General features: G+C 57.8%; 3 protein-coding genes across 5 annotated transcripts; all 3 read left to right on the forward strand.

Moving 5' to 3' along the window:
• Positions 1 to 468: 468 nt before the first annotated feature.
• Positions 469 to 12,612, forward strand: REEP4 (receptor accessory protein 4). 2 transcript variants are annotated; one of them, XM_045457697.1, is made up of 8 exons: positions 469 to 984; positions 1,764 to 1,836; positions 2,220 to 2,296; positions 2,391 to 2,511; positions 2,939 to 3,052; positions 3,379 to 3,514; positions 3,675 to 3,829; positions 3,916 to 4,454. In XM_045457697.1, the coding sequence occupies exons 1-8, from the start codon at positions 953 to 955 to the stop codon at positions 3,979 to 3,981; spliced, it is 774 nt and encodes a 257-aa protein (XP_045313653.1). In that variant the 5' UTR covers positions 469 to 952; the 3' UTR covers positions 3,982 to 4,454. The 2 variants fall into 2 exon arrangements, with proteins under 2 accessions (XP_045313653.1, XP_045313658.1); XM_045457702.1 differs by lacking the exon at positions 3,916 to 4,454 and adding an exon at positions 12,510 to 12,612 and having other exon boundaries at positions 479 to 984; positions 3,675 to 3,723.
• On the forward strand, positions 11,596 to 11,700 carry HRURF (HR upstream open reading frame). Its single transcript, XM_045457711.1, has one exon. The coding sequence runs from the start codon at positions 11,596 to 11,598 to the stop codon at positions 11,698 to 11,700; it is 105 nt and encodes a 34-aa protein (XP_045313667.1).
• On the forward strand, positions 11,771 to 27,565 carry HR (HR lysine demethylase and nuclear receptor corepressor). 2 transcript variants are annotated; one of them, XM_045457683.1, is made up of 19 exons: positions 11,771 to 11,877; positions 13,184 to 13,834; positions 14,567 to 15,356; positions 17,025 to 17,178; positions 17,258 to 17,442; positions 18,867 to 19,034; positions 19,810 to 19,899; positions 20,076 to 20,191; positions 21,000 to 21,081; positions 21,421 to 21,584; positions 21,702 to 21,938; positions 22,151 to 22,316; positions 22,508 to 22,577; positions 22,767 to 22,897; positions 23,017 to 23,136; positions 23,236 to 23,351; positions 25,350 to 25,514; positions 25,947 to 26,075; positions 26,230 to 27,565. In XM_045457683.1, exons 2-19 carry the CDS (start codon positions 13,223 to 13,225, stop codon positions 26,290 to 26,292), a joined length of 3,558 nt encoding a protein of 1,185 aa, XP_045313639.1. In that variant the 5' UTR covers positions 11,771 to 11,877; positions 13,184 to 13,222; the 3' UTR covers positions 26,293 to 27,565. The 2 variants fall into 2 exon arrangements, with proteins under 2 accessions (XP_045313639.1, XP_045313646.1); XM_045457690.1 differs by having other exon boundaries at positions 18,870 to 19,034.
• Positions 27,566 to 27,858: the final 293 nt, after the last annotated feature.

Here is a 27,858-nt window from a genome sequence, read left to right on the forward strand (position 1 = left end):
AGCCCACTCTTCAGGGTGAATCTCATGGGGATGTTGAGCCCCTCAGATCCCCTCTCCCTACTTCCTCCCGCTTTCGCTCTAGGTCAACTCAGCGTCTTTGAGGCCCTCACGCATCTCCTGGCCCAGTGGTGCAAGACCTGGATTTGTCCAGGCCTAGCCTCCTTCCAAGTGTGCGCGAGCCTGGAAGCGGGGTCCTGCATCCATCCCATGCCCTTTCTCATTTTACAGAAAGGAAAGACTAGGCAAAAGGAGGAAGCCAGTTCTCTGAGAAAACTCTGGAATCCAAATTTCCTTCTTTTCCTCCTCCCCACCTTTTTGTCGCTGTTTCCCACCCTCTAATCTTTGCAATCAGGGCTGCTACTCAACCTATGGACCCCGTCCACAAGTAGGAGGTGCATCGCCCCTTTAAAGGGGCAGGCCCCTGGCCTCCCTGACCTCGTCCCGCCCCCTCCGGGGCCGCACTGCGCCTGCGCCGAGCGCCGGAGACCTGGGGTTGGGCAGAACCCAGTTCCGTGCAACTTTCAAGTGAGTTGCAAACTCCGCCCCGAGGCCGGAGCCGGTGGCCCAGCGATCTGAGACCTCGGGGACCCAAACGAACGAAGGCCTTGACCGCAACCCGCTGCCTGGGACGCAGCAGCGCCGCGGGGAGAGTCGAACAGCTGGTTCTCCGCAGCAGGAAGTGCGGGTGGGAGCCGTAACTGCCCCGGCAGCGCGGCGAGGCGGCAGAGCGCGCCCGCCCTTACCGGCTCCCTAGTCGGTTTCTCCGAGCCCCGGCCTCCTCGCCTCAGCCCACGGGTCTCCCCATTCTTCAGGCTCCCCGCACTGCAGATTTAGGGGGCGGCCGGAGCGCCCCTCTGGTTCTCGCCCTTCCGCTGATTACCCCATCCCAGCCCTGCGTGAGCGTCCCTCTAGGCATCTTGTAGGGGTTCTCCCTTCGTCCTGAGGCTGCGGGATGGTGTCCTGGATGATCTGTCGCCTGGTGGTGTGAGTATGGCCGCTTTCATACCCCCTCTACCTCCAGGTGCCAGGCCGCCCTTGAGGTGGAAGATGGGAACATCTGGTGGGAAAGGGGCTTTTAGTGCCCGCAAGGGTTAACGGACCTTCGGGCCTACCGCGTGGCATCGGGCACCCGTGCTTGTACTCTACCCCCAAAGCCTTCTTGGCTCATGGCGACCGCCCTCTCCCCCGCCCCCCGCAGTCACATACACTGCAGACAGGAGTGTGGGACAGAGGACCTCACACCAGCCAGCAGCCCCTTGGCAAACAAGGTGTTGTGGCACGTTGTGGGCGGAGATTTCAGGTGCCTGCTTCCTGTCTGACAGTCACATGACTCACCACCCTGGCCTCAGCCTCCCCACTCTGTCCTGCCTTTCAGTACTCCAGCACCTGGCTGCAAGATCCCTGTCTGCAGCCTGGCAGTGCCAGGTCTGGTGGCCCTGATTGCGTGTCCATGGGAGGGGACAGCCTGGCCCTCTCACCAGCTCAGAAGCCTGCTTCCCACCTACCTGCTGTGTGTGCTCCCGCTCAATAATGCACCCATAGGCCACTGGTGCAGGCTTGGGCAGGCTTGGACTGTTTGTAAACAGCAGGGTGGGGAGGTGGCCTCCAGGGCACTGACTCAGGCACAGGTTGTGCAAGCCAAGCAAGAAGAACAGGGTAGGCCCTTGCTACTTCACACCTTTCAGGGAAGTGGCCACCTGGTGTGTGTGTGGGGGGGGGGGGGGAGGGCATGATGCCCCTCATACTCCCCCTCTGTTTTCTAGGCTGGTGTTTGGGATGCTGTACCCAGCTTATGCTTCCTACAAGGCTGTGAAGACCAAGAACATACGTGAATATGTGAGTGTGGCTGTGGGCAGGAGAGCTTGGTTCAGGTTGGATGGGATGACACTCAACCTTGGGGGGTATGGTAGGCCTTGGCAAGGTGGGGACGGTCTGACCTGGCCTCCCCTTCCTCCAGGAGCATAAGCAGGTGCGTTTAGAGTGGGTGTGGTTGGAGGGCAGGCTATGGGGGTGCCTGTGCAGAATCTTGTGGGTGAAGCTTCTTGGGGGTGGGTACAGGAATGAGTGGCAGTTTCTCAGAGGCACCTCTCTAGGGCCAGCCAGGTGCCAGGAGAATGCAGTAGGACAGGCTCTCTGGAATCTCTGGGTCAGCCTGGGACAGGGGAGTTGGCTCTGCAGGCTCAGCTGTTGGCCTCTGACACCCCCACCCCCACCCCCAGGTGCGGTGGATGATGTACTGGATAGTCTTTGCACTGTTCATGGCAGTGGAAACCTTCACAGACATCTTTATTTCCTGGTATGCATGCAGGGGGTCTGTGGGCTGTGGGGAGATGATGGCCCACTCTTGGCCCAGCTCCCTGGCTGACCTTACTCCCGCTGTGCTCTGACAGGTTCCCTTTCTACTATGAAATCAAGATGGCCTTTGTGCTATGGCTGCTCTCGCCTTACACCAAAGGGGCCAGCCTGCTTTACCGAAAGTTTGTCCACCCATCCTTATCCCGTCATGAGAAGGTACCTCGGGGGGAGCCAGGGAGGGAAACATAGGGGTGGGTGTGAAGGAAAGAGCCTTGGACTCGGGGTTCAGGACGCTGGGTGAAACCTGGGTTCTAATCTGACTCCTGCTGCCCTTCAGCTGTGGGACCTTGATAGAACCTAGCCTTCTTCCTCTTCTGTGATAATCAAATGGGGGCACAGGTGAATGAGCATTTGAAGGTGTGAAACACCAGCTGGAAGTTGTGTTGGGGATGGTGGGAGGAGGCTGAGCGTGGTCATTCACTGAAGCATGGGAATGTCTGCTCTTGGTGTGGTTGCTAGTGCACTGTAGGCAGGGGTGGGCAGGGAGGCATGGCACGCACTGGCTTCTCTGGGGCTGCAGAGGAGGAGTGACTTCAGTCTTCGGGTGTCCACCTGAGCTCTCTCCCCTTCCCGGCCCCTACAGGAGATTGACACCTGCATCGTGCAGGCCAAGGAGCGCAGCTATGAGACGATGCTCAGCTTTGGGAAACGGGGCCTCAACATTGCTGCTTCGGCTGCTGTACAGGCTGCCACCAAGGTACCTTGGGCCCCAGCCCTTCAGCAGTCCTCCCAACCTCGTGCCTTTTGGGCGAGTCCAGGTCTCTATCAGGGAGCTGAGAGAGAGCAGCTGACCATGCCAGGGAACAGGATGAGAGGTGACAGGTGGGGTGTTGGGAGGAGCGTGGAGCGGGAAGTTGACTTCCTTGGCTGGGACAGTGACTGAGTGGTTGCTCCTGCTCTCTGGGCCTGTTTCCTGTTGGTGCCACAAAGGCACCTGAGTAGCTGCCCCGACTCAGACCCCTTCCTACTAGGATCCCCTGCCCCATTCCTCCAGGTGATACAGTGGTTCCCCATCACTTGCAGAGTCAGGGTGCACTGGCCGGAAGGCTGCGGAGCTTCTCCATGCAGGACCTGCGCTCCATCCCTGATGCCCCTGCCCCTGCCTACCAGGATCCCCTCTACCTGGAGGACCAGGTACCTCGCCGCAGGCCGCCCATCGGTAAGTGGACAGAGAGATCCAGAGCTGTTCCGGAAGGAATGCCTCTTCCATGCAAACTGTGGCTTCCCTAAGGGTTAGAAGAAGGTCTATCTTGGCCCTGGGCCTTCAGACTATGGAAATGCCCAGCTTTGCCTCCCTGGCCTCCCTCTCCTCTATACAGGGTATAGGGCAGGGGGCCTGCAGGACAGCGACACTGAGGATGAGTGTTGGTCAGATACAGAGGCAGTCTCCCAGCCACCTGCCCGGCCCCGAGAGAAGCCTCTGAGCCGCAGCCAGAGCCTGCGTGTGGTCAAGAGGAAGCCACCCATGCGGGAGGTCAGTGGCAAGGAAGGCGCAAGGGAGGTGGGCTGTCCAGGTACTTAGCCTACACCTCTCAGGTTGTGCCTGCCCTCTCCCCGCAGGGCACCTCGCGCTCACTGAAGGTTCGGACAAGGAAAAAGACCATTTCCTCAGACATGAACAGCTAGGGTCTTCAGAGCCTGGCTCAGTCTTACCTCTTGCCTTGTGGAGCACCGGGTGCTGTTTGGAGGGGACCTCTGGCTGCATGTCTGACCTACCTGCACCAGCTGCTCAGGCTCTGCCCCCTCGGCTCCTGCTGCTGGCTAAGGGCTGGGTGCTGCCCAGGCCATGCACAGGACTATACCTGTAATGTACCAAAGCAGGCTGGGCCCAGGATTCTATTTATTGTCTTTCTCATCCTTCTACCTTCCCGGTGTGTGGGACCAGTGCCCTTCTCAAACCTCTGCAAATGAAACCAAAAGTCCACCCAGCTGTGTTCATTCCTTCCTGTCCTTCAAAGTACTTGACAGTCTCCTCCAAGGCCTGTGTGTGTGTGTGTGTGTGTCCGTGTGTGTGTGTGTGTGTGTCCTGGTTGTACGTTTTATGTTGGTGAATGAGGTCAGGTTTATGCAAGTTTTGGTAAATAAATACATAAAAGTGGTCTGTTTGTCCTGGTTTGTACTCCTGGTCCTCATAGCACATATTATTAAACAGCCTTCTACAGGCCAGTCCAGGCCTAGGATGGGGGCTCAAGGGACAGACAGACTGCCAGAGGGGCCAAGTCTAATGGGGGAGGTAGCCATTGACATATAGTTGTAATGGGTCAAGTACTGTCAGAGGAAATTCTTGGAGATCTCTGAGAACATAGATGGGGGACAGAGGGAGTAGGTGAACAGCCCTGAGAGGTGTCAGAGTCTAAGAAGACTGCAATCAGGAGATGGGGTTAGATCTTGATGGGAAGTAGAAGCCAGTGGGAACAGAGGTGTGGAGGGAGCTTGGGCAGCACAATAATCCCATGGGGACTAGCTGGAGCTGTAAACAGACAAGGCCTGGGGAGGCCAACTTCCTCCATGGGCCTGAGGTGGTCTCTAGGCAGCTCTGAGGACATTGAGTTCCTGTAAACACCCAGGATAATGCAGAAAGCATTGCACCTCTTTGGAGTGGCCGTGAGAGGGCAGCAGTTGCCAAGGTCTGGGCTGCCCCTAGCTTCCAGGTCAAGGAGGGCGGGGTTGGGAGGCTGGCCAGAGCCCTGCCCTACAGGGGCCTGGCCGCTGGCTGGCTGGCTGGCTGGCTGGCTGGCTAGCTGGCTGGAGAGACGATGCAGAATGCTGGCCTGGCCTCCAATGGCTCTTTCTGCTGTTCCTTCCTGTTGTTTGTGGTCATTGGTCCTGTCTGCCCCCTTCACGGAGTCTCCCCTGTCCTGAGACCCAGGCTTTTTGCCAGAGCTCTCTCTACTCCATCCCCTCCTCTAATCCCTGGGGCAGTCAGTGCTGGCTTTGCCCTCTCCTGCTCCTGGGTGCTGGTCTCACTGCGGTGTCCCAGGGCTGCTCCCCTTGCCCACCCCATGCCTGTTCTTCCTTCCCACTTTTGATTAAGCAAAGAGGCGGGTGCGAAGAAGGGAAATGGTGTGGTAACCCGGAGTGACCTGAGGAGTGTGGATTAACTCTTGGTGTGGGGATTATCCGGGTTTTATTTGGGGAAGGCACTTAATCGGTCGGGGTGGTTTAGCTCCTCACGTATTGGTGTTCAATGACTTCCTATGTAGGCATTCCCTTGCATCATGGTGTTGCCTCATTTCTTCATTTCTTCATTCAGAAAGTCTGTTGAGCATCTATCGGGTACCAGGCATGTTTCCAAATACTCAGAATGCAGTCTAGGAATGGCTAGCACCTAGAATGTGACTCCCCAGCAGGTGCTGCTCTAAGCCCCTAACACATTCACTTGATCTTCATGACAATCTCCTGAGGTAGGTACTATTATTATGACATCCATTTTACAAATAGGAAAACAAGGCACTGAGAGGGCAAGTGATTTGCCTGAGGTTACACAGCTAATAAGTGGCAGAATTAGGCTTTGAACCAGGCAGTCTGGCTCCAGAGTCAGTGCACTTAACCACTGTGCAGGACTAAAGTAAATGAGGCAAGAAGAAGGAGGTAAGTGTGTAGCAAACATGCAGTTGTGTGTGTAGTTGTGTGTGTAGTTGTGTGCCTGTCCTTGTGCTGGGCATTTTATAGGGATGATCTCCTTGAATCCTCCTGACGAGCCTGAAGGGAGGGGTTAGACCCATTTCACAGATGAAAAAACAGAGACTTGGAGAAGTGAAGCAACTTGTCCCCAGTCGTGGCTGCCTGTGGGTGGTGTCCCTGTTTCCTGAGGCAAGCTTGCCCAGAAGTTGCTGCGGTAGACGTGGAATGGCAGGATCCACACTCCCGAACTGGGGGAAGCAAACAGGAATGTGTGATGAACGGGCAAATGACACAAAAACTCCGAGGAAGGGGAAGGCCTGAAGTTAAAGGGTGTTGAGGGAGCTTTCATGGGAGCTGGAGCTTCACCTGCCCTCATTCCTAGAATGCGCTTTGAGTGGGGAGCAGGGTCTTTTGGGCCCCTAGGCTGAAATGGTGACACTTTCTCAGGCCCAAGATCTCCACCTCCACCCCCCTCCCCGCCAACCTCTTTGCTAGCCTGGCTGCTCTGCAGCTCCTGCCTTTTCTGACTCCAGAGCGCTCAAGTTCATCTGTGCATCCACATCAGCCTCCAGGCCTTTGCTCCAGCTGTATGACTCTCCTGCCCTCTGAACAGTCTTTCTTTCCTGGCCCCCCATAGCCTTCCTTAGAGACCTGCTTTCTCCCAGAAGCCTTCCCTGACTTGCCAACTCCTCTTCAAGCTACTAAAGCTCCTGATCTCTGGCTGGCTCACCAGTCTTGGGCTCACAGTGGGCTGCATGGGTGTGCCAGTCCCCAGCTGGCCTCCCTTAAACCTGATTTGCTTTGTAATCCCCACCTCATCCAACCGGACTGCCTCATACCTCCATGCTGTTCCCCCTGACATGATCTTCCTCCTCTACTCAACTCTTTGTCCTCCTCCTATGTGCCCTGTGAACCTCACTCAGACACCACCTATCCCAGGAAGCCCTCTGTGAGCGCGCCCCCCTGCCTCCTTAGAGTTGATTGGTCATCCAGACCACACCATAGCTATTCTTACATGAACCTCTCTGTTTTTGCCTTGAGCCATCCTATTTTCTCCCCCAATTCATTGTGGCTTCATAAAGAACAGACTTGCAACTTATTCACTTTTGTATCCAGCCTGGAATAAGTGGTGGTTTAGCCAAAGTGAAATGTCGTCGTATGTGTGTGGCTCAGTGAAGGCCCACTTATTCTCTGACTTGTGAGCTCCAGCATCACTTCCTCTGTAAGCTTCCCCCCACTTCCCCAGGGTGGGACTAAGAGCACCTCATACTCATTTGTTAATATGCCGACTCCAACAGTCACCCCACAGTGCCCAGCACATGGCCTGACATGTAAGAGGCCCCAGTGAATGTTTGCTGGTAAAAGAACAAAGGCACTAAGTGAGTATAAGCTCCTTGAGGGCAGGGATGGCCTGTGCTTTCATCTTTGTGCACTGTACCTCTTTGTGCCCATCACAGAACCTTGAAAATGCCAGGGTCTCTACAACACACACATTTGCCAAATCGCTGCTGCTGCAGTTATATGGGTTCCAAGACATCCTGAGGCCAGAGGGGAAGGGGTAGTAAGGAGAATTCCAAGTTCTGGGGCATTTCTGGCCAAGCATACACGTGATCCTGAGACTAGAGCCTTGGGTGTGGGCTGGACTTCCCTCAGAGCCTGCCCTGTCCCTCTGACAATCACTGAGACGTCTGCCTTCTTCGATACTGCCTCCCTCTGCATGGGGGGCCTGGCCCTAGGGCCCCCTAAGCTCTGGCCTGCCCATAGCCCTCAACCTCCTATTATCCACTAGTATGCCCAGGTAGGATCAAGGCTGGACTTCTGCTGCAATTGACTTAGGGCACAGATGTGCTGGGCTCCATGCTGGGCACCCAGTAGGGAGATGAGACAACCTAGGCCAGCCCCCTTGCAAGAACATACCTCTGCTTGGCCCCGGTACTAGTCCCACTTGGTTTGTGCCCAGGGCTTACTCTCTGGCTTCTCAGTCCACCTTGCCTGCTCGAGGGTCTCCTCCATTGCCTCCCAGTTGCCAGGTGCGTGTGGTCCTGAATTCCTGGCCTCCTCTTTCCTGCCTCTGCACTGCCCCACCTTCTTTTGGACCTTAGACGGCTCCCCCCTCTCCCTGCCTCTTCAGCCCCTCTCAGCCTGTGGCCTTTTCATGTCCTGGTCCCCCTTCCTGCCTCTGGCCTCCAGGTGCACTTGGCCCCCTGCTGTAGTCTTACCGCCACTCTTGGGCTGCAGATAGTTAACCTCTTGTTTCAACACGGCCCTGGCCCAAGCTGAGTTGGGGAGTCTGGGCTGGCACTGCCCCACCCATAAGGGGGTTGACAAGAGCACCCAGGCTCTCACCCCTTGTCCCTGATAAACATCAGGAATAATGGCTGGGTAGGGGGTAGAAATGCCGGCAGGAGGATGATGCCTGCTGCTCAGGAAACCCTGGGGGCCAGAGCCTGGTTGCTAGGCAGAAGGTCTTCAGCCTGGGGCAGAATGAGGTAGCTTTCTCTACTAGGGTGGTTAGATGCCGGGAGGGGTGGGTGGGGGAGGGAGGATGGGGCACTGGGGAGGTGTGGGCTGAGAAGAGGAATTAGGTCAGGGATGTGGGTGGGTGGGCATGAGGGGAGGGGGCATCTACTGTAGAGCTTCCTCCTGGCTCCAAAAGCATTTCCACACTTCCCTTCCTCTCTCCCCCTCACCCCAGGTCCTGGGAGAATTCTCCCCGGTATTCCCCCTCCCCCATACCCCCCCCCCCCGGTCCAGGCTTTGCCACAAGGGTGGGGGGCAGAGTGGGGGGAGGCCAGCCTCAGCTGTCTGAAGGATGGAGGGGCTGGGGAAGTAGGGCTAGGTGCCCAGACGGCCGCGTGTGTGGGAGGGGATGTCCTCAGATGCCCTCCACCCGGCAGTCCCCGCTCTGACGTGGGTGCCCCCCCCTCTCCCCGCCCGGATTAGTGGCAGCTTGGCCTGACTCTCCGGGGCTCCTTCCCCCGCCCCCGCCTGCTGCCCTCCCCTGGGCAGGGGGCTGTTCCACCCGAGGGGCACTGTGCTTGCCCAGGTAAGGGGCTCTGGGGACAGCGTGAGGGCAGCTGGCTCGTGAGTGCTGCTGTGCTTGTCAGCATGAATGTGTGTATCAGAGTGTGTGTGTGTGTATGTGTGTGTGTGCTCTTGAGGGCTCTATGTGAGCCTGGGGTGGGCCAGTACGCATCTGGGAGTGCTGGTCAGCTTGCCTTTGTCCACGAATTCAGCATTGTGTCCCCGCGTGTGTGGCTTTCCTTCTGTGTTTGTGTCTTTTGTGTGTCTCCTTAGATCTGCTCCGTCCTCAGGCACAGAATAGCCGGCTATAAGGGCTCTGTGGGCCGGTGGCATGGGCTGTGAAGCAAGATGGGGAGCTGGGTGAGGGTGGAAAGGGCCTTCTCCCCGCACCTCCCTATAACCCCCTCGGCATTTCAGGAACCTATTCTGAGAGTCCTGTTCTAGTCCAGAGACTGTGACCTAACAAGGCAGACAAGGCAACTGGGGGTGAGGTGGGGGGAGTTGTCTGTCATACTCCCCTGGGACAGTCCCCATCTCCTTTGGGATGACAGTGACAGGCCCTCAGCACCCAGGACAACCCAGAGTCCCACCCTGCCCTTCCCAGCCTCTTCTAGGCCCTAAGCTGAAGGGCCCAGACTTCTCCCCCCTAGACTCTCCGACCAGCTTTGGCTGCCAGAGGACACAGATGGGGGACCACAGGCACACCCCAGCTCCCCATCTGCATTGTGGAGCCAGCCTGGGGGAGGGTCTGGGGCTTGGGATCTTGGCATTGCAGTCTGCATTAGACCCTCCATGATCATATTCCTGGGCACACTCAGGTCCAGGCCACCCCTCAGGGGAGCTGGGGGAGGAAGGGAGTGTTAATAACTTAGTCATGTAAACAACCCCTACCAGCCTGCCCTGCCACAGAAGCGGCCTCTGGGGGGAGGTGGAGGGGCTGAGTGAATCTATGCCAACATGACCCAAGTCCTGCCCAGTGCCCCTTCAGGACTCCTCTTCTTAGGCCCCCTCCTCTTCTCCCCATCTGGGAAAAGGATTCCTGCCTTTGTCTCTTGGGAGGAAGGCTTGCTCCCAGCTCTTCATGGCTCCCCTCTCCAGGGATGTTAGTGTGACTTCGAACCAGACTAGAGGCATCTGAGAGCTCATCCCTTGGTTGGGATGGGGGTGGGTGGGGTGGTGCTGCCTCTGTCCTAGGCCGGGTGAAGGCAGGCCAAGGACGGCTTCCATAGGGTGGCAGGGGAGCTGTGGGGTGAGAGGTGGGGGGGCCTGAGGGGAAGGGAAGCGCCCGTTGGGCGTGTGGGTTTCTATGTGTGTCTGAATCTGTCTGTGTGTGTTTGAATCTGTCTGTTTGTGTCTGTGCTCTGGAACCACCCCCGCAGAGGAGCCGGGATGCTTCCTCGGGTGGAGGGTGCCCTGCTTTCCCATTTCCTCTCCTCCTCTCTGCTCCCTCCCAGGAGCCACTCCCATGGGCTGCTCTCCAGTGCTGGGCCTGGAAGCACTAGGAACTGGGATAGGGCAGACCCCCAGAACACCAGGCTGGAGCAGGTGTTGGGGCTCATGTGGTCCCACCTCCTCTCTGGACACTTGGTGAAACCTAGGCCCATAGAGCAGGGACAGACCAGAGCCTAGGTCTCCCGGAACTGCTAAGGCAGGACACGGGGCCTGCTACTGGGACTTGGAAGGGGGCTTTAGTCAAGAATGGTGAAGAGCAGCTTGGCCAGGTGAGGACGAGGTAGGGCAGACCTGGGCCACGGGGGGTGTACCCATGTGCCAGAGCTGAAGGACCACAAGCAAGTGGTCCAGCAGGCACAGGGTCGGCTGGAGTGGGTCAGGAGCCCATCACTGACCCGTGAGAACCCGACTGCCCCTGCCAGCTCTGGCACTGCCCCCTCCCAGCCGCCCCGCCCTAGCACCCCGGGGGGCACCCCGCCCCACCATGGCCTGGTCCGGCCCCTCCCGCCCTTTGCTCCAGTTCCCGGGCTTGGCACCTATAGTGGGGGTGCTGCCCGCCTGCCAGGCTCCGGGGCCGGGCCCACGGGAGGGTGGGGCGGCTGGGAAGCTGGCACGCTGCCCCGGGGGAGCCTCTCTCGGCAGGCGCCCGGGTGCCGCGGGGGGGAGGGGGGAACAAAGGGCTCATTCTCCCCGTGCGCAGCCGGTGGCATCGCCGGGGCGTTGGCGGAAGCCCCCAGGGCCCGGGAGGGGGCAGGCCCAGGCGGGGCCGCCGAATCACGGGCTCCTGTTTCCCGCAGGGTGCTGGAGGAGGAAACCGGCGGAGCAGCTTCCCCACTCTCAGTTGCGCGTCTGGCGATGGCGATGAGAGGTCTTGCTGCGCTGTCCGCCGCGCTCTCCCTCCATTAGCCGCGCTGCGCCGTGCTGCGCCCTCTCTGGTGCCTCTCTCCTGGGACCCGGGATCGGGCCCCCCTTCCAGGCACGACCCCCTCCCCCGGCCCTTCGGCCTTTCCCCCGACTCGGCCGTTTCCGACCCGGGGCGCACGTTCCCCCCGGCCCGGCTCCCACTCTCCCTCCGGGGGCACCCGCTCCCTAGCCCCGGCCCGGCCCTCCCCGCGGCGCAGCACGGAGTCTCGGCGTCCCATGGCGCAACCCACGGCCTCGGCCCAGAAGCTGGTGCGGCCAATCCGCGCCGTGTGCCGCATCCTGCAAATCCCGGAATCCGACCCCTCTAACCTGCGGCCCTAGAGCGCCCCCGCCGCCCCGGGGGAAAGAGAACGCGAGCGCGCTGAGCAGAGAGCGGGAGAACGCGTCCTCGCTCGCCGGCCGGGAGGCCCCGGAGCCGGCCCATGGGGAGCGGGCGCCCGGCGCCGGCCACGACGACCGCCGCCGCCGCCCGCGCCGCGCCCGGCCTGCGAAGCCCAGGTAAGGGCCGAGAGGGGGCGCCAGGGGCGGGCCTTCAGGGGATACTCGTAGCGGGGCATTTCTGAGGCAAGCTTGGGCTGCACGCAGCGAGTGAGTTCCCTGTGCTTTTCCAGTGTGCTTCTCCGGGCTGGGCCGCAGATCTAAAAGTTAGGATGCCAGACAGGGCTGGACTGCGACGGAGCGGTGGCCCCAGAAAACCCGAGCGACCTCATGCCAAGGCTCTCTGGGCTCCCTCACCTTTCTCCTGGGGCTTCATCCAGCCGGCAGAGGGGGCCGTGCTGGGAGAGTGCTGCGGTTCTGGTGCCACCTGTCATCCTGGTCCTTTGCATGCACGTTCAATTTTCCCTCCTTTGCCTCTCTCTGGGGCCCAGCCCGCTTTCCCCGCCTCCTTCCCTCCCCCTGCCAGGCTGCAGTTACCAGCGGCCGCCAGCGGCCCTGGCACTGCCTGCTGGACTGGAGCGGCTTGACCCATCCCAGCTGAGTCCTCTTAATCCCCCTCTTCAGTGCTGGCTCACTCCTTCCCTTGGGGGCAGTGGTGAAGATCCCCGCCCCCAGCAGTTGCCCGGGGACTCTGCTTCAGAAGCCAAGAAACTGTACAGAGCTGGGAAGAGACACACTAGGGGCTGCCCAAGTGTAGGGAAAGATACCAGCCAGCAGCCCTGCCTGGCAGCTGTCCCCAGTGACTCTGGCCTGCCCTGCCTTCACTTCCCACCCCTATAAGCTTGAGTAGGGCTGAGGAGTGGGTAGGCAAGCAGTACCCCCAGATCCACAGACTGCAATGTGGGAAGAAGCCTCTGAGACTCCCAATTTCCAAGCCCTATTTTGCACAAGGGCACACTGACGTCCAGAGGAGTGATATGACTTGCCCAAGGTCATGCAGCAGGTGCTGAGTCAGGGCCAGGATCTAGCCTTCTTGTCCCCTTGTGCAGCACCTCCCACTGAGCTCATCTTTTGGGTTCTTCCCCCTTGCCCTTCCCAATGGCTCGTGACCAGGGTCCAGGCTCAGCAATGCAAGGACATGTTATCCTAGAAATGGCAGTCTTTGCTGAGGGGCTCTGGCCCAGGTGGGTTGTCAAGTCCCAGGTATTTGAGCAAAGGGGTGACCTCCCCACACTTGAGCATCCCACCCAGGCAGGTCCTTCGAGTCGCATGTGGGCAGGCAGTGTGGAGTCTAGCTGTGGGTTGGCACTTGCCTTACTGGTTTGAGCTGCCTTGGTGCTGCCAGGGCGGTGCCTGCTCTGTAGCAGGTGGTAGGGTGCTTGGGGCATGTGCCTGAGAAACTCATGCTTTGTCGGTTATGCTCCAGGGATCCCCTCTTGGAAAGCCCCATGAGGGCAGGAGAGTAATGGAGAGTACGCCCAGCTTCCTGAAGGACGCCCCAGCCTGGGAGAAGATAGCCCCTGAGAATGGCATTGTGGGACAGGAGTCGGATACCCTGCCTCGAGATGGCCTGCGTCGTGGGGCACTGTGCCTGGGAGAGTCTGCCCCCTTCTGGAGGGGTGTCCTAAGCACCCCAGACTCTTGGCGTCCCCCTGGCTTTCCCCAGAGCCCCAAGGACACGCTCCCACTGGTGGAGGGAGAAGACCCCCGCAATGGGGAGAGGAAGGCCAGCTGGCTGGGCAGCAAAGAGGGTCTGCGCTGGAAGGAGGCAATGCTTAACCACCCACTGGCACTCTGTGGCTCCGCGTGCCCGCCCCGCTATGGCCCCCTGATTCCTGAGCATAATGGTGGCCATCCCAAGAGTGACCCTGTGGCCTTCCGGCCCTTGCACTGCCCCTTCCTGCTGGAGACCAAGATCCTGGAGCAAGCTCCCTTCTGGATGCCCACCTGCTTGCCACCCTACCTAGTGTCCAGCCTGCCCCCAGAGCGTCCATGTGACTGGCCCCTGGCCCCACACCCCTGGGTGTACTCAGGGGGACAGCCCAAAGTGCCCTCTGCCTTTGGCTTAGGCAGCAAGGTGAGTGATGGAGCAGAGAAGGTACCTGAGGCTCAGGCCACACGAGGTAGCTCAGTGATCCCTGAGCAGCCCTGCCAGGGCCACACAACTCTGCTCTTCCATTCTGATGACAAGATAAGACAGCACCCAAGTAGTCAGCTCAGAGTCAACCCCAAGCAATTCTTCTTCTGAGCAATTCCATCTCACAAAGCCTTCCTTGCCTTTGGGCCATTTCAGGGTTGACTCACCCATTGTCCACCCAGAACAAATCCCTGGGAACTGGGATCTCAGAATGTGTGGTCTCATCCTGGGGTTGTGGGGCAGACGAGGCTGTCTGTCTGGGAGTGGGACATGAGGGTGCCCCATGGCCTGTGTCTACGGCACCTCCCCCTGCCCCAGGCAACCCACCCACATGCCTAGGAATAAGATTTAAAATATTTTAAGACCAGTATGGTACTGGTCATCAAACAATCTCAATAGATTCTGGAGGCCCTTTGGGGGTGGCAAGCACTAACCTTTTAGTTGCTGGATTTGTGCGGAGGTCTGAGAAATCCTGGGGGAAGGATCTGGGGTGGCCAGAGCAGTGGGGAGGCACTTAGGGAGCAGTGCCTATAAACCAGGCTTGAGTTCTTCAGTGTTTTCACAACCCTTGAGGCCACACAGGCGCACACCTGCTGGTTGTCGGTTCTGCTCGTCCTTTGAAGCACTGGGGATCAAAGTCAGCACTAGCTCCATCCCTTCTCCTCTCTTTAGGGCTTTTACCACAAGGATCCAAGTGTTCTCAGGCTGGCAAAGGAGCCATTGGCAACTGTGGAACCTGGGTTGCTGGGCTTAGCCCCTGGTGGGCGTCTCCAGAGAACTGCGGAAGTGGAACGTCCTTCATTCCATCAGAGAGACGGAGAGGCAGGAGTCAGCAGGCATCAGAATCTTTGCCCATTTCTCCTGGGACATCCAGATGCTGTTCCCCGGAACCCCTGGCCCACTTGTCCCCCAGGCCTGGTTCATACTCTTGGCAACGTCTGGGCTGTACCAGGGGGTGGGAGCCTTGGGTGCCAGCTGGGGCCATCAGCCACGCTGAGGTGCCCCTCTCCTGGGCCTCCTACCACGCAGGTGGGCTGTTGTTCGTCTCACCCACCTGCTAGAGATAGAGATCTTGGCCCTTGTGGGAAGTGCCAGGAGGGCCTGGAGGGGGGCACCATTGGGCCCAGTGAATCCAACGAGGAAGCAAACAAGACCTCTGGTCCCAGGGCCTGCCCACCCAGCCATCATACCAAGCTGAAGAAGACATGGCTCACACGACACTCAGAGCAGTTCAGGTGTCCAGGTGGCTGCCCTGGCGATGAGGAGAACCCATCTGCCCACCTGCAGGCCCTCAAGAGGGCAAGCAGCCCTGAGGTCCAGGGGGCAGGTGGCAGCCCAGCTGCCAAGCGCCCACCCAACCCTTTCCCAGGCAGTGCGGGGCAGGGGGCCAGAGATTGGCAGGAGATGCTCAACTCATCCTTTGGGAACAAAGTGGAGGCAGAACAGCATGATGACCACAGAGGTAAGTGTGCACGGGGCCCTGCTTGGGAGGGGGCAGCTGGGACTGGGGCTTTGTGGGAAAGTGGGGTCATTAGAGGTGTTTATGAGTGGATCGCACAAGTTGTCTGGTTTCCCACCGAAATGTGATAGTTCCCTGGGACTTCATTAGCATCTACAGGCCAGAGCCTTCTAGAAAGTGGCTTCTTCTTCCCATCTGCCTCCTCCCAAGCTATGATGTGTTGGTGGCAATATAACAACATGGTTCAGAGCATGGGCTCTGGAGTCAGAGTGCCTGGGTCCTGACTTTGCTGACTGGTGCTATGTGACCTTGGGCTAGTTACTGCACCTCTCTGGGCCTCAGTTTGTTCATCTATAAAGTGGGGATACAGACGGCATCTACCTCATAAAGACTGCTGCAAAGATGAAATGATATCATTCACATAAAGGGCTTTGAAGAATTCCTGGCAGTTTATTGAGTAAGGACTCAGTAAACATTCGTCTTCGTTGTTTTTTTTTTTTTAATTATTTTTTTTTAATGTTTATTTTGAAAAGAGAGAGAGACAGAGTGTGAACCAGGGAAGGGCAGAGAGAGAGACACAGAATCCAAAGCAGGCTTCAGGCCCTGAGCTGTCAGCACAGAGCCCAATGCAAGGCTCGAACTCACGAGCCGCAAGATCATGGCCTGAGCTTAAGTTGGAGGCTTAACCGACTGAGCCACCCAGGCGCCCTGCTAAACATTTGTCTTTGTGATTACTTCTGCCACTTAACCCTGTCTGGCAGATTATCCCTCCTGAAGGACCCCTTGTCCTGCCCCAGGAATAAACAACTACTCCCTTGGGCAATGGGATCATGGAAACTCAATTTGGACTCTGCCAGTATTAGGACTTTGGGCACATCCTGAACCCCTCTGTCATGCTGTGCTCTTCATGGAGGGAGCCGGCACTGATGGCCCATCACCTCAGTCTTGGCCTCCAGGACCGCCGGACCTGGATCCCAACTCTCAATGGCCTTGCCTAAGCACCCCTGCACCTGGCGTGGGTCTGTCCACACTCTCGCAGGCCTCTGCCTGGGTTGGGAAGCAGTTGGCCCCCTCTCCCTTCTTGGGTTACTGCACCTGTGGCCTATGTTGAAACCCTCAGGCCTTCTCACCTTCCGGCGCCCTCCGTCCCATGCCGGGATTGTCTCCTCAGGCTGACACGACGCCAGAGGTATTGCTAAGCCCACGGCGCAGCAATCCAAAAGTCTACACTGACTGAGGGACGCCTGGCTGGCTCAGTCGGTAAAGCACGTGGCTCTTGATCTCAGGGTTGTGAGTTCAAGCCCCACACTGAGGCTTACTTTAAAGGCAGAGCTTACTTTAAAAAAAAAAAAAAAAAGATATAACAAAGTCCTCACTGACTGGATCTTGAACTTGGGGCAGGATAATCATCCCACCTGCTCCAACCTTGGGCCCAGCACAGTAGACCCCTCCTCTCAGCCATCTGCCCATGTCATTCTCAGACTCCCTGCCCAGCCTTTTTTTGTGAAGTTTCTGGCTGCCTGGTTCACTTTCACTAGCTCCAAATCAGGCTTAGTAGACTAGGGCCTAGGGGCTGGGCTGGCTCTGTATGTGGGTGGGCTGAGTGCTAAGGCACGGCCCAGGGTTCACATAAGCCCAGCAAGTCCCTGACCAGCTTCATTGTCTCCTCAGGACCCCAAGATGGTAGGGCCAGCAGCCTCCAGGACCCAGGGCTTCAGGATACACCTTGTTCGGCTCCTCTGGCATGCGTGGCTCAGTGCCAAAGCTGTACCCATGCAGCTGGAGAGGTGGGAGGGCCGGCCTGCCACTCCCGGCAAGTGCTGAGGTGAGCCTGTTGCCCCTGTGTGCCCCCAGCATCTTCCCAGTGGGGGCTCCCTCCTTACCTTCCTGTGCCCTGTCTTCAGATTGCCTCCGGAAGGGGAGCAGCATCAGGAGGAAGACTTAGCAGTCAGCTCTGAGGGAGGAGGGTCTGGCCCTGAGGCCCAGCTCAGCAAGGGCCTTGCCAAGCATCTGCTAAGTGGTTTGGGGGATCGACTATGCCGTCTGCTGCGGAGGGAGCGTGAAGCCCTGGCCTGGGCGCAGCGAGAAGGTGAGCAGGACCCGTGGGGCAGCCAGGAGCCCGAGAGGGCTGGATCCTGTGGTCACTGTGCTTTTACAAGGAGCAGGAGGTCTGCAGAGTGTGGGCCCCTTCCTCCCCTTAACGCTGTCTGTCCTGATAACGGCTCAAGGAGAGCTCCTGCACTGCTTTGCCCTTATTCTTGGCTTAGGCTTCTAGTTAACATGAGTTCTGAAGTTTCTGGCCTGGGTGAGGGATGTTGGGAGGGTGTGAAACCCGGTCCAGTCCAGCTGCCTAAGAGCTTCTGGGTTTGTTGGGGGAACAAGACTGAGAACCAGGTATGTGTACGAACTCTGGAAGGTGAGGGCCCTCCCTGCGTTTCAAGGCTAATGGGCCCTAAGAAAGCTAATAGGGTCTGGGCTGATGTGAAGAGACCGGTGGGGAGCCAGACATTCCGTGGGTCCCCCTGGCTTCAGGCTCTCCCTCCTGCTCCCTCTCACAACACTGCATGTGCATTTGAAAATGTGTGCACACACCTGCAGCAAGGTCACAAGCCGGCTCCCTCCTGTCCCAGAAAGTTCAGCTCCCTCCCCCTTTCCTCAGCCCATCTAGCCTGCCACTCCCTCAGCCTGGATTCCCAGCACTCCACATCAGCCAGCAGCCTGTCCTCCTCGGCTCACCCCAGCTTGCCCAGCCCCTCAGGCCTTGGCACTTTCTGTTCCTTCTGTCTGGAATGGCCTTCTCCTCCCTTTCTCCCTGATGAATGAACACTTACTCATCACTCTAGGGGTGCATTTTGTGAAGCTGCCCCCACCATCCCTACCCTCGTCTTTCTATCCCTTTCTCCTACTCCAGCGCCCACCCCGTGGTGCCGTGGTCATTGCCCCGTCTATGGGCCCATCTCCCCTCTTGGAATGTGAGCGCTAGGAGGGCATCTCTGAGCCCTGACCAGCTCTGAGTCCCCAGCGCTCAGCCCCACACAGGACAAGGTGTCTGTTGCATGAGTAAATGAGCGTGTGCTCACTGGCGTCCTTCCACCTACTGCGGAGGGCTTAGTCAGAAACCCCAGGCGAGGGAAGGAGTGGCCGCCTAAGGTTTCCTCTTCTGGTGTACAGAGTCTCCTGCAGGAACGCCACCTCCGGAGGGAGGGAGGTGGGTGAAGGAATGTGTTGGAAATGGTGTGGATTGGTAATTCAGGACTGATGGGGAAATCCTTGGGGCAGGAATTGGGGAGGTGAGGCCTGCACTCTCCCTGGGAGGGTTTTCTGGAGATGTGCTGTGGGGAGTTTCTTTACAGAGGCTGTCGAGTAGGTGGGGGTGTCTGCAAGGGGCCTGTCTCCCTTCCAGGGTGGCCCCACAGTGGAAGCTGCTCCTGCTCTTCTCCATCCCTGCCTGGAGGTCCTCAAAAGGGACCTATGGCTTGAGCCTCCTCTGACCCTGTTCTCTCCCGTGGTAAGCAGGCCAGGGGCCAACCAGGACAGAGGACAACCCAGGCATTCCACTCTGCTGCAGCAGCTGCCATCGTGGACTCTTCAACACCCACTGGAAATGCCCCCACTGCAGCCACCGGCTGTGTGTGGCCTGTGGTCGCATGGCAGGTGCTAGGAGGGCCAGGGACAAAGCAGGTAGGAAAGGAGCTGGGGGCTGAGGGTGGGAGGGCAGAGACGGGGGCCTCCAAGGGCTGCTCTAAGGTGTGTGGCCATTTCTTGGCTGCCTCTCCCCAAGAAAGCCTCCCTCTCCAGCCCCAGCCTCAGCCACCATGGCTCAATGCCCCTTAGAGCAGACTTTTCCCTCTCCCCAGATCAGAGGGCCACGCCTGTGTCCTTGCCCACCCTTAAGAGAAGTCGAGTGCCTACTCTATGCCTCCCACTTTGCTCAGCTTGCATCTTTTTAAACCTTACAACATTGTGAGGTGGGTATTATTGCCTCAATTTTCCAGATAAGAAAAACTCAGAGAGGTTAAGTGACTTGTTCAAGGTCACACAGCTAGTAAGTGTTAGGTCCAGGATGCAGACTCACGTCTTCTAATCCCAAGTCTTACTCTTTTCATGGTTCTCAGCTTTTTCTCCCTTGGCTCCACTCAGTCACCTGAGGACTTAAAATTTCCCAGTGTTCCAATAGAGATAGCCAAAAGGAGGTGCAGGGTCAGAAATATTTCAGAACACCGTATTCTATGTGATCATCTTGGAGTCTGGCAATGCATATCATCATTTTAAAGGCTCTGCATTCTGCAAGCAAAGGATCCTATGTCACTCTTGAACCCAAGTTTCCTAGAAAGCCCATGTTTTATGGATTGTCAAGCCCCTTGATTTAGATATCATGCCCTTGTCCTTCTTCCCTGTCTTTAAGCTGTGGTTACTTTGGTTTCCTGACCTGCACCTTCTCTCTTCCTACCCACAGGCTCTCAGGAGCAGTCCACAGAGGAGTGTCCTCAAGAGGCTGGGCACAGTGCCAGTTCCCTGATGCTCACCCAGTTCATCTCCAGCCAAGGTAAGCCATCTTGGAGAAATGGGGTGTTCAGAGGGCGGGTCCTGGGGAGAGCAGCTTTCTGTGTGGATGTGCCTCAGCCTAATCCCATGCCCTCTTGCTTGGTGAGGCCAAGCAGCACAGGGACAGCCTCCTGTCCACACTCACCACCAAACTCTATCTCCCTTCCCCACTCACAGCTCTGGCAGAATTGAGCACCGCCATGCACCAGGTTTGGGTCAAGTTTGACATCCGGGGGCACTGCCCCTGCCAAGCTGATGCCCGGGTGTGGGCCGCTGGGGATGGGGGCCAGCAGGTAAGAAGCAGGGCATGGGACAGGTGCCAGGCACTAGCTGGTTGGCCCCAGGATTGGGCAGTGTGTTTGGAAGTTACTGACCTTGGCAGGGTTTGGCCCGTATCTTTTGATGGGACTGAAGGATATGGAAGCTGGGTAAAATCAAGCTACTTCTCACCTTCCTCTGGGGATTGGGATCCATGGATTGAGCTCTAGCACCTGTCCCACCTCCCTCGCTCCTGCTCAGAGCTCCTATCCACCTTGTGTGTGTTACAGCTTAGCGTTTGCTGGCGGGTCCTATCTCTCCACTTAGCCGGCATGGACTCCTGAAGGTGGAGTTTGGACCCACCTTCCCTGTGTGCCTTGCACTTAACACATAGCAGGCACTCAGTATGCATTTTACAAACTTTTTATAAAGTTCATGCTTTTATTATAAAAATCATTCATTCAAGAAATCGCTTATTGAATGCATTTCGTGTGCCTGACAGTGTTACATACCCATGGTGAAAACTACAAGCAAGTAATAGGAAGAAAACAACAGTAGCCCTATAATGCCACCATTATCATTGTGACATATTTCTTTCCAGGCACTTGCCTGTATATTTATTCAGTCTGTTTTTGTGTATCTTAGATCAGACTGTGTGTGGCATTCCATAAGCAACTGTTTCCTACCTAATGTTATATCACATAATATTTTGCTCCTTGTAAACACAGTTTTAGGATTTATAAGAGTCTGTTGTTAATACTTGTGGGTTGGGTTGGACTGAGCTGTGTTTGCCATTTTTAAATCTCTGGTTGGATTGGGGGGGTTGGTGGATGGGTTTAACAGAAGGAGCCGACAGAGAAAACTCCCCCAATTCCACAATCTTCTTGCAACGGGGATACTGACAGGACCAAGGACATCAAGGAAGGTGAGCAGCCCCCCTGGCCCTCGCTCACACTGTGCATGGGGAGGCTGGGCCAGGGCTGGCATCCCCAGGACAGATGGGAATTGCTTTAGCCAGCGCACCCCTCCCCCCCGCCCTGCCCCCAATAATCTTCCTCACTCTTCTCAAGTCATTCCAGGTGAAATAATTCTAAATACAATCTAGGACAAGTCTCCCCACCCCTGTCCAGTCAGAACCCCACTGTGAGCCCCTCCTTTGGAGAGGCAACGGGAGACAGACTTGGCCAAGAGATGAGGGCAGACCCTATGGGCTGTGGAGCCTCGAAGGGAAGGGGAAGCCTCTCACCATTTTCCTCCCTGCCAGAGACCCCCGACTCCACGGAGACCCCAGCAGAGGACCGTGCCAGCCGAGGGCCCCTGCCTTGTCCCTCTCTCTGTGAACTGCTGGCTTCCACTGCTGTCAAACTCTGCCTGGGGCACGAGAGGATACACATGGCCTTTGCCCCAGTCACTCCTGCCCTGCCCAGCGTGAGCGAGGGCACAGAGGGAGGCCTGGGGGCCCGGGGACAGAGGCTGGGCTGGCCCTCCCTGTGGGGTAAGGCAGGTCCTGAGCTGTTCTGCTCCTCCATCCCTCCCTTCACACAGGACGACCGCATCACCAACATCCTGGACAGCATCATCGCACAGGTGGTAGAACGGAAGATCCAGGAGAAAGCCCTGGGGCCGGGGCTGCGGGCTGGGCCAGGCCTGCGCAAAGGCCTGGGCCTACCCTTCTCGCCAGTGCGGCCACGGCTGCCTCCTCCTGGAGCTTTGCTGTGGCTGCAGGAGCCCAGACCTCAGCGAGGCTTCCACCTCTTCCAGGAGCACTGGAGGCAGGGCCAGGTGAGGCTCCTCACCTCCCAGCTCCCCATTCTCATGGCCTTGGTCACCCTCAGGGCCTCAGGGTCACCATCAGGCAGACCTGGTCCATCACACAGAAGGGGCAGCAGGGCTGGTCCCCACACTGATCTGGTGTCCCTCACAACATGCTCTGGCCTGGCCAAGTTGGGTGCCTGTCCATTCTCCCTGCATCCCTCTTCCTTTCCTCACTACAGCCCGTGTTGGTGTCAGGGATTCAGAGGACACTGCAAGGCAACCTGTGGGAGACAGAAGCTCTTGGAGCACTTGGAGGCCAAGTGCAGGCACTGACCCCCCTTGGACCTCCCCAGCCCACAAGCCTCCACAGTGCAACGTTCTGGGAGGGATTCTCCAGGCCTGAAAGTAAGTGTCCCTGATGTGGGGTATGGGGAGCTGGGAGACTGAGCCAGGGGGCAGCGAAGTCCCATGGTGACCCTGGGGGGCAGCTGGAAGCAGAGCCCAGGGCAGAAACTAGACTGTCTTGCTGCCAGGGGGCCGGGGTCCTCTGGACAAGGAGGTTCCTCCCCCGGCAAATGGCATGTCTCCTCCTCTAGTTCGCCCAAAGTCAGATGAGGGCTCCGTCCTCCTGCTGCACAGAGCTCTGGGGGACGAGGACACCAGCAGGTGTGTATAGTACCAAGGGCTGGCCCCACCTGCCGAGGCTCCGCCCAGCCCCTTGCTGTCACTTCTCCTTCTTCACCCCCCACCTCAGTGTTCCCTGCTTGCCTCTGGGAGTGACCCCACTAGTGGTGGGCTTTGAGGGGATCTGGGTACCTGGGTTGAGCCTGCTGGGTATGACCCTGCCCCCTTCAGGATGGAGAACCTGGCTGCCAGCCTGCCACTCCCAGAGTACTGTGCCCACCATGGGAAACTCAACCTGGCTTCCTACCTCCCACCTGGTCCTGCCCTGCGTCCACTGGAGCCCCAGCTGTGGGCAGCGTATGGTGAGTGCTACTCCACCCTGCCCAGCCCCTGAGCCCATTCCTGTTACCTCTGGGCCCATGTGTGTCTGTGCCAAAGTCCTGGAGCCCGTGCCCAGCTGTCCCTTTTCTGCCTCCATCAGGTGTGAGCCCACACCGTGGGCACCTGGGAACCAAGAACCTCTGTGTGGAGGTGGCTGACCTGGTCAGTGTCCTGGTACGTGCTGAGGCCCCACTGCCTACCTGGCACCGGGCACAGAAAGGTGGGTCCTGGGCCAGAAGCAGGGGTGGGGACAATCTGCAGATTTCAGCGTGCTGTTTCTGCCTACCCTGGGCCCTCCTGAGCTGTTTTTCTTCCACAGACTTCCTCTCAGGCCTGGACGGGGAGGGGCTCTGGTCTCCAGGCAGCCAGGTCAGCACCGTGTGGCACGTGTTCCGGGCACAGGATGCCCAACGCATCCGCCGCTTTCTCCAGATGGTGAGGAAGGAGCTGGGAGCCCTCTTCCCCTGCGCTGCCCTCATGCTCCCTGGGAGTCGGGGTTCCCAGCCCAGGAAGCCCTCCCTGTTGTGTGTGTCCCATGTGCTCACTCTCCCTGCCCCTTAGGTGAGCTGGACAGCCTTGACTCCCACAGACAGGTACAGAGAAGGCAGACTGGGACCTTATGAATTGTGTGCTGGGGCACGCAGAGAGAGCAGGGGCTGAGGAGGGACCTCATGATGAAATGAAAGCAGGAGCCGTCACAGGCTAGGCACTGTGTAAGACCCTTGGGTACATTATCTCGGTTAGTTGTCATAACCACCCTGTGTGGCAGGCACTGCTGCTTTCCCATTTTGCAGATGAGGAAACTGAGGCTGAGTGGTAGAGTGGAGACCTGAGCTTATGGCTATTCCCACCTCAGGTCACTACACTGCTCCTCCTGGGGGCAGGCAGCATCCCCTGCATAGGCTGAGGGTGGAGGGGGGGGCCTGGCAGAGGGCAAAGGGAAGCCCATCTGAGATGTCCTCCTGCTTCTCCCCTGTCCATTATCTACACCTTATGAGGAGGTGCTCTTTGGGGTGCTAGCACTTGAAGGCTGAGGGAGACAGCATGGTAGGTAGAGGGACAGACTGGACAGGATGAGGAGCAGGGAAGGAGAAGATGAGCAGGGGTCAGGAAGCTCCAGGGGGTGGAAGGCGGTGGAAGGCTAGTGTTAAGGTTAGGACAGGCACAGCAGTTCCAAAGGCCAGCTGAACTCTGATTGTCCTGGGAAAAAGACGTCCTCCAAGTGTCACCCCTGCTAAGGCACACACATACATATACACAGACATGCAGGTGTTAAACTTGCTGTCCACCACCACCCTCCTGCCCACAGGCATGTGTATCTGCAGACACATCGACAAACACACACAGATCTGTAGATGTACACACAGATGCTAGAACACACAGAGGGAGCAGACAGAAGCACACCTTCATACATAGACAGCCTCATCTAGTCTGGGTGTGGTTCCTCTAGGCAGTCTCGTATGGCCAAACCTGATGATTCATGGAGAAGGTTTGAGGGGCATATTCTCACTGGGTGGCCTGGGAAACACTGATCGAACTCCAGGATGCACTCAGAGGGCAAAAGAGCCTGGGCACCTGCCTGGGGCTACCTAGGGTCCAACCTAACACACCAGCCTCCCCTTTCCCCATGGCCCAGTCTTGGAAGCCTGAGTCCTAAGTCCAGGGACAATTGCTGAGGTCCTACTGAAGGGGTGGATTTGTCCAGCAGCCAGTTGGGGCACGATGCTGGCATTTACCCCTACAGCTATTCCCTGGGCGTCTACTTCTCTGTCCCCCGTGAATCCCTGTGTGCCCAAGGAGTTCCCCACTCTGGTTGGGCTAATGAAGGCCACCCCTCCCCATAGCCATGCCTGCTCCAGAGGCCTCAGCCCAGCAGGCAAGGCTGTACTTCCACTGGGCATCAGAACTTCTGTGTGGCCTTTGTTGCATCTAGGATCTTGGAAGAATCTGATAAATGTTTTAGATCATCTCATCTCAAGGATATACAGCTATCTAGTCACCTACAACTTAGCACACAATTCAGGACGTTCACAGGACTCCAAGTCAAGATCTCCTCATGTAGACAGTTTATGAGTTGGGATTATGCAGGGTATCTTTCTGGGTTTTAGAGAAAGGGGCCCAGGACCAGGGACACAGAGGCTACTGAAGGCATCTAGCCCCACGAAAGGTGGGGGTTTAGACTCCCAGCCTCAGAGCCTTAAACCTTTCCTCTAAGCTGTTTCCAGCCACATCTCTGTTCTGCCAACCTGAGCAGCCCTAGCTTCTCACCACCCAGCCCCTTCTCCCACTCCTATGACCTCCCCTCCTTGCCCCGCAAGACTTGACCCCTTCAGCTCTTGGCCTTTGCGCCCTGACCTTTGGGAAGTCTGTGCCCCATCCGTCAGCCCTGTCCTTGTTTCCCCACCTTCCTCATTCTGCCTTCTCTTCTTTGAGGTGTGCCCGGCCGGAGCAGGCAACCTGGAGCCTGGCACCCCGGGCAGCTGCTACCTGGACGCAGGCCTGCGGCGGCGCCTACGGGAGGAGTGGGGCGTGAGCTGCTGGACCCTGCTGCAGGCCCCTGGAGAGGCTGTGCTGGTGCCTGCGGGGGCTCCCCACCAGGTGCTTCCCCAGCAAGCCAGGGGCTCTGCAGAGAGCTCACACTATGCGAAGCGCCAAGAGCAGACACCACAGTGATACAGCGTTCCCCGGCCTGCTCTGTCTTTGCCCCTCCCGATGCCCTGAGAGCTAGGCAGGGCAGGAAGTCATGCCCCATTGTAAGGAAGAGGAGAAGCTGAGTGGTCTTGAAGTCATCTAGCCCAACTGAGCTTCTTGTCCTCGGTTCCCCACCCTGCCTGTGCCACCTCTGGCATCCCCTGGGCATGGTTTTGGCCTTGCCCTTTGAGGTGCCTGGTGCTGGATCCAGGGCTTCTGCTCTCTGAGAGCTGGGTGGGGGTCATTATGGGAAGTAGACCTCAGGGACAAGAGGGGCAAGGGGAGGATGTGTGAGCCCGAGTCTCCACTGACCCTCTGCCTACCTCCTGTCTGGCACAGGTACAGGGCCTAGTAAGCACAGTGAGTGTCACTCAGCACTTCCTGTCCCCGGAGACCTCTGCCCTCTCTGCTCAGCTCTGCCACCAGGGACCCAGCCTGCCCCCTGATCACCGCCTGCTTTATGCCCAGGTGAGTGTGACACTGGCCAGGAGGGCAGTTGGGGTGGCATAGCAGATCTACTCTGTGCCAAGCAAGCAGCCAGCCGGGGCCTAGGAAGGGCATCCTCAGTGGGAAGAGCCCAGGAATGTGACTGTAAACACCTTGTCCTCTCTTTTTCTCCTAGATGGACTGGGCTGTGTTCCAAGCAGTGAAGGTGGCTGTGGGAACATTACAGGAGGCTAAATAGGGGTATCCCCAGTGTCTGGGGTAGGTTGGGGGGAAAATACTCAGTCCAGGCACAGCTTCAGCAGATAATGATGCTGGGAGACTTGGGGACTTTTGGTCAATCCCTCAAGCACCACTCTGGGCACAGACAGGGCACCCTGTTCCCGCTCCAACCTAGGCCCTACAGCCAGCAACCACAGTGCCGTCGAAGCTCACACCTGCCCTTCGCAGGCTGGCACCTGCTGTCCCTGCATCTCTTGCCATGGTACCAGGCCCACACTGGGGGTGAATGACTCCCTTCAACCCTTGCCCCCTGAACCCAGGAGGCAAACAGCCCTTCCCTGGGGCACCTCGGGAATCATTCTGGCTTAAGCAACACCTTCTTCTGCTGCCTCATCCCCTGCTGTCCCACCCGTGCCCGTGCTCTGCTTACACCACCTGCATCTTCACTGGGCTCCCGGGTGGCCCTTCACACTGCAGGCATGCTGGACAAGGGGCCACTGAAATCCTGCCCTCTCGCCAGAGAACAGTGAGGTGTGGGGAGAGGGTGGCATCAGAACATTGCCCAGGCTTGGCTGGAGGGAATGATATGGGTGATGCCCTGTTCCTGCTCCCTCTTCTCACCTCCCTCCTTCATGATTTCCATTAAAGTCTGTCGTTCTGTGAATGCTGCTGGAGTGGTTGGCCCTGCTCCTGCAGGCCACATGGACTGGGGAGGGGTGGGGAGATAAGGAAGTGGAGTGGGGCAGGGGTGGGGGTGATGACAGGGACCTCAAACACCCCTGCCTACTCTTCTTCCTGGGGCCTGGATCCTTTTCCCACTGAGGAGCAGATGGAACATTCCAGGGGTCTGCCCCTGAGGATGCTCCTGACAGCAGACGGTGGGCAAGGCACCCTGGGGTGCAGCGGCATGGCAGCTTTCCTGTGCGCACTGGCTGCAGAGATCTAGAGCCCCAACCCGCAGGCAAACTTCAGGCTACCCCAGCTCTCCTGTCTGCCCTGACCTGGAGCACTGGGAGTGCGGCCCAGGAGAGCCCTTGCCTAGCCGTCTGCCCTCAGTGCCCGCGGCTGGCCCCAGGCCCGCTACCCGGGGACTGGCTTGCTGCCCGAGAGACAGTTGACGGGCCCCTCCCCGCCCCCAGGGCCCTCCGGGGTGGCTCAGCCCGCTCCGCTGCCCTTGTACATCTTAGCGCCAGCATACTCCAGCTCTTGTTATACCTAATTGTTCCTGCGGTGGTTCGGGGAGTGGGTTTTTTTTGTTTTTTATGAAATAAAATTTTTTATTATAAATTTAATATACTTTCAGAACATTTAGAAAATAGGCAAAAGTCACTTGTAAGCTCACCTCCACTCACCCCGACCCAACCACTGTTAGCATTATTGGTGTATTTCCTTGTATTTTCTCTAAGGGTTTCATACATGATTGAATTGATGCGTTTTGTACTTGATTTTTCCTTTTAACACTGTGTTGTGGTCATTTTCTGTGTTGCTATGCAACCTTCATTTTAAATAGCTGCTTATATTCCCTTATGTGGCTTTGCTGTGGTTTACATAACCATCCTGCACCTAAAAAATTAGGTTTCTTCAT

The sequence above is a fragment of the Leopardus geoffroyi genome, chromosome B1 (assembly GCF_018350155.1).
Source record: "Leopardus geoffroyi isolate Oge1 chromosome B1, O.geoffroyi_Oge1_pat1.0, whole genome shotgun sequence".
Classification (NCBI taxonomy): domain Eukaryota; kingdom Metazoa; phylum Chordata; class Mammalia; order Carnivora; family Felidae; genus Leopardus; species Leopardus geoffroyi.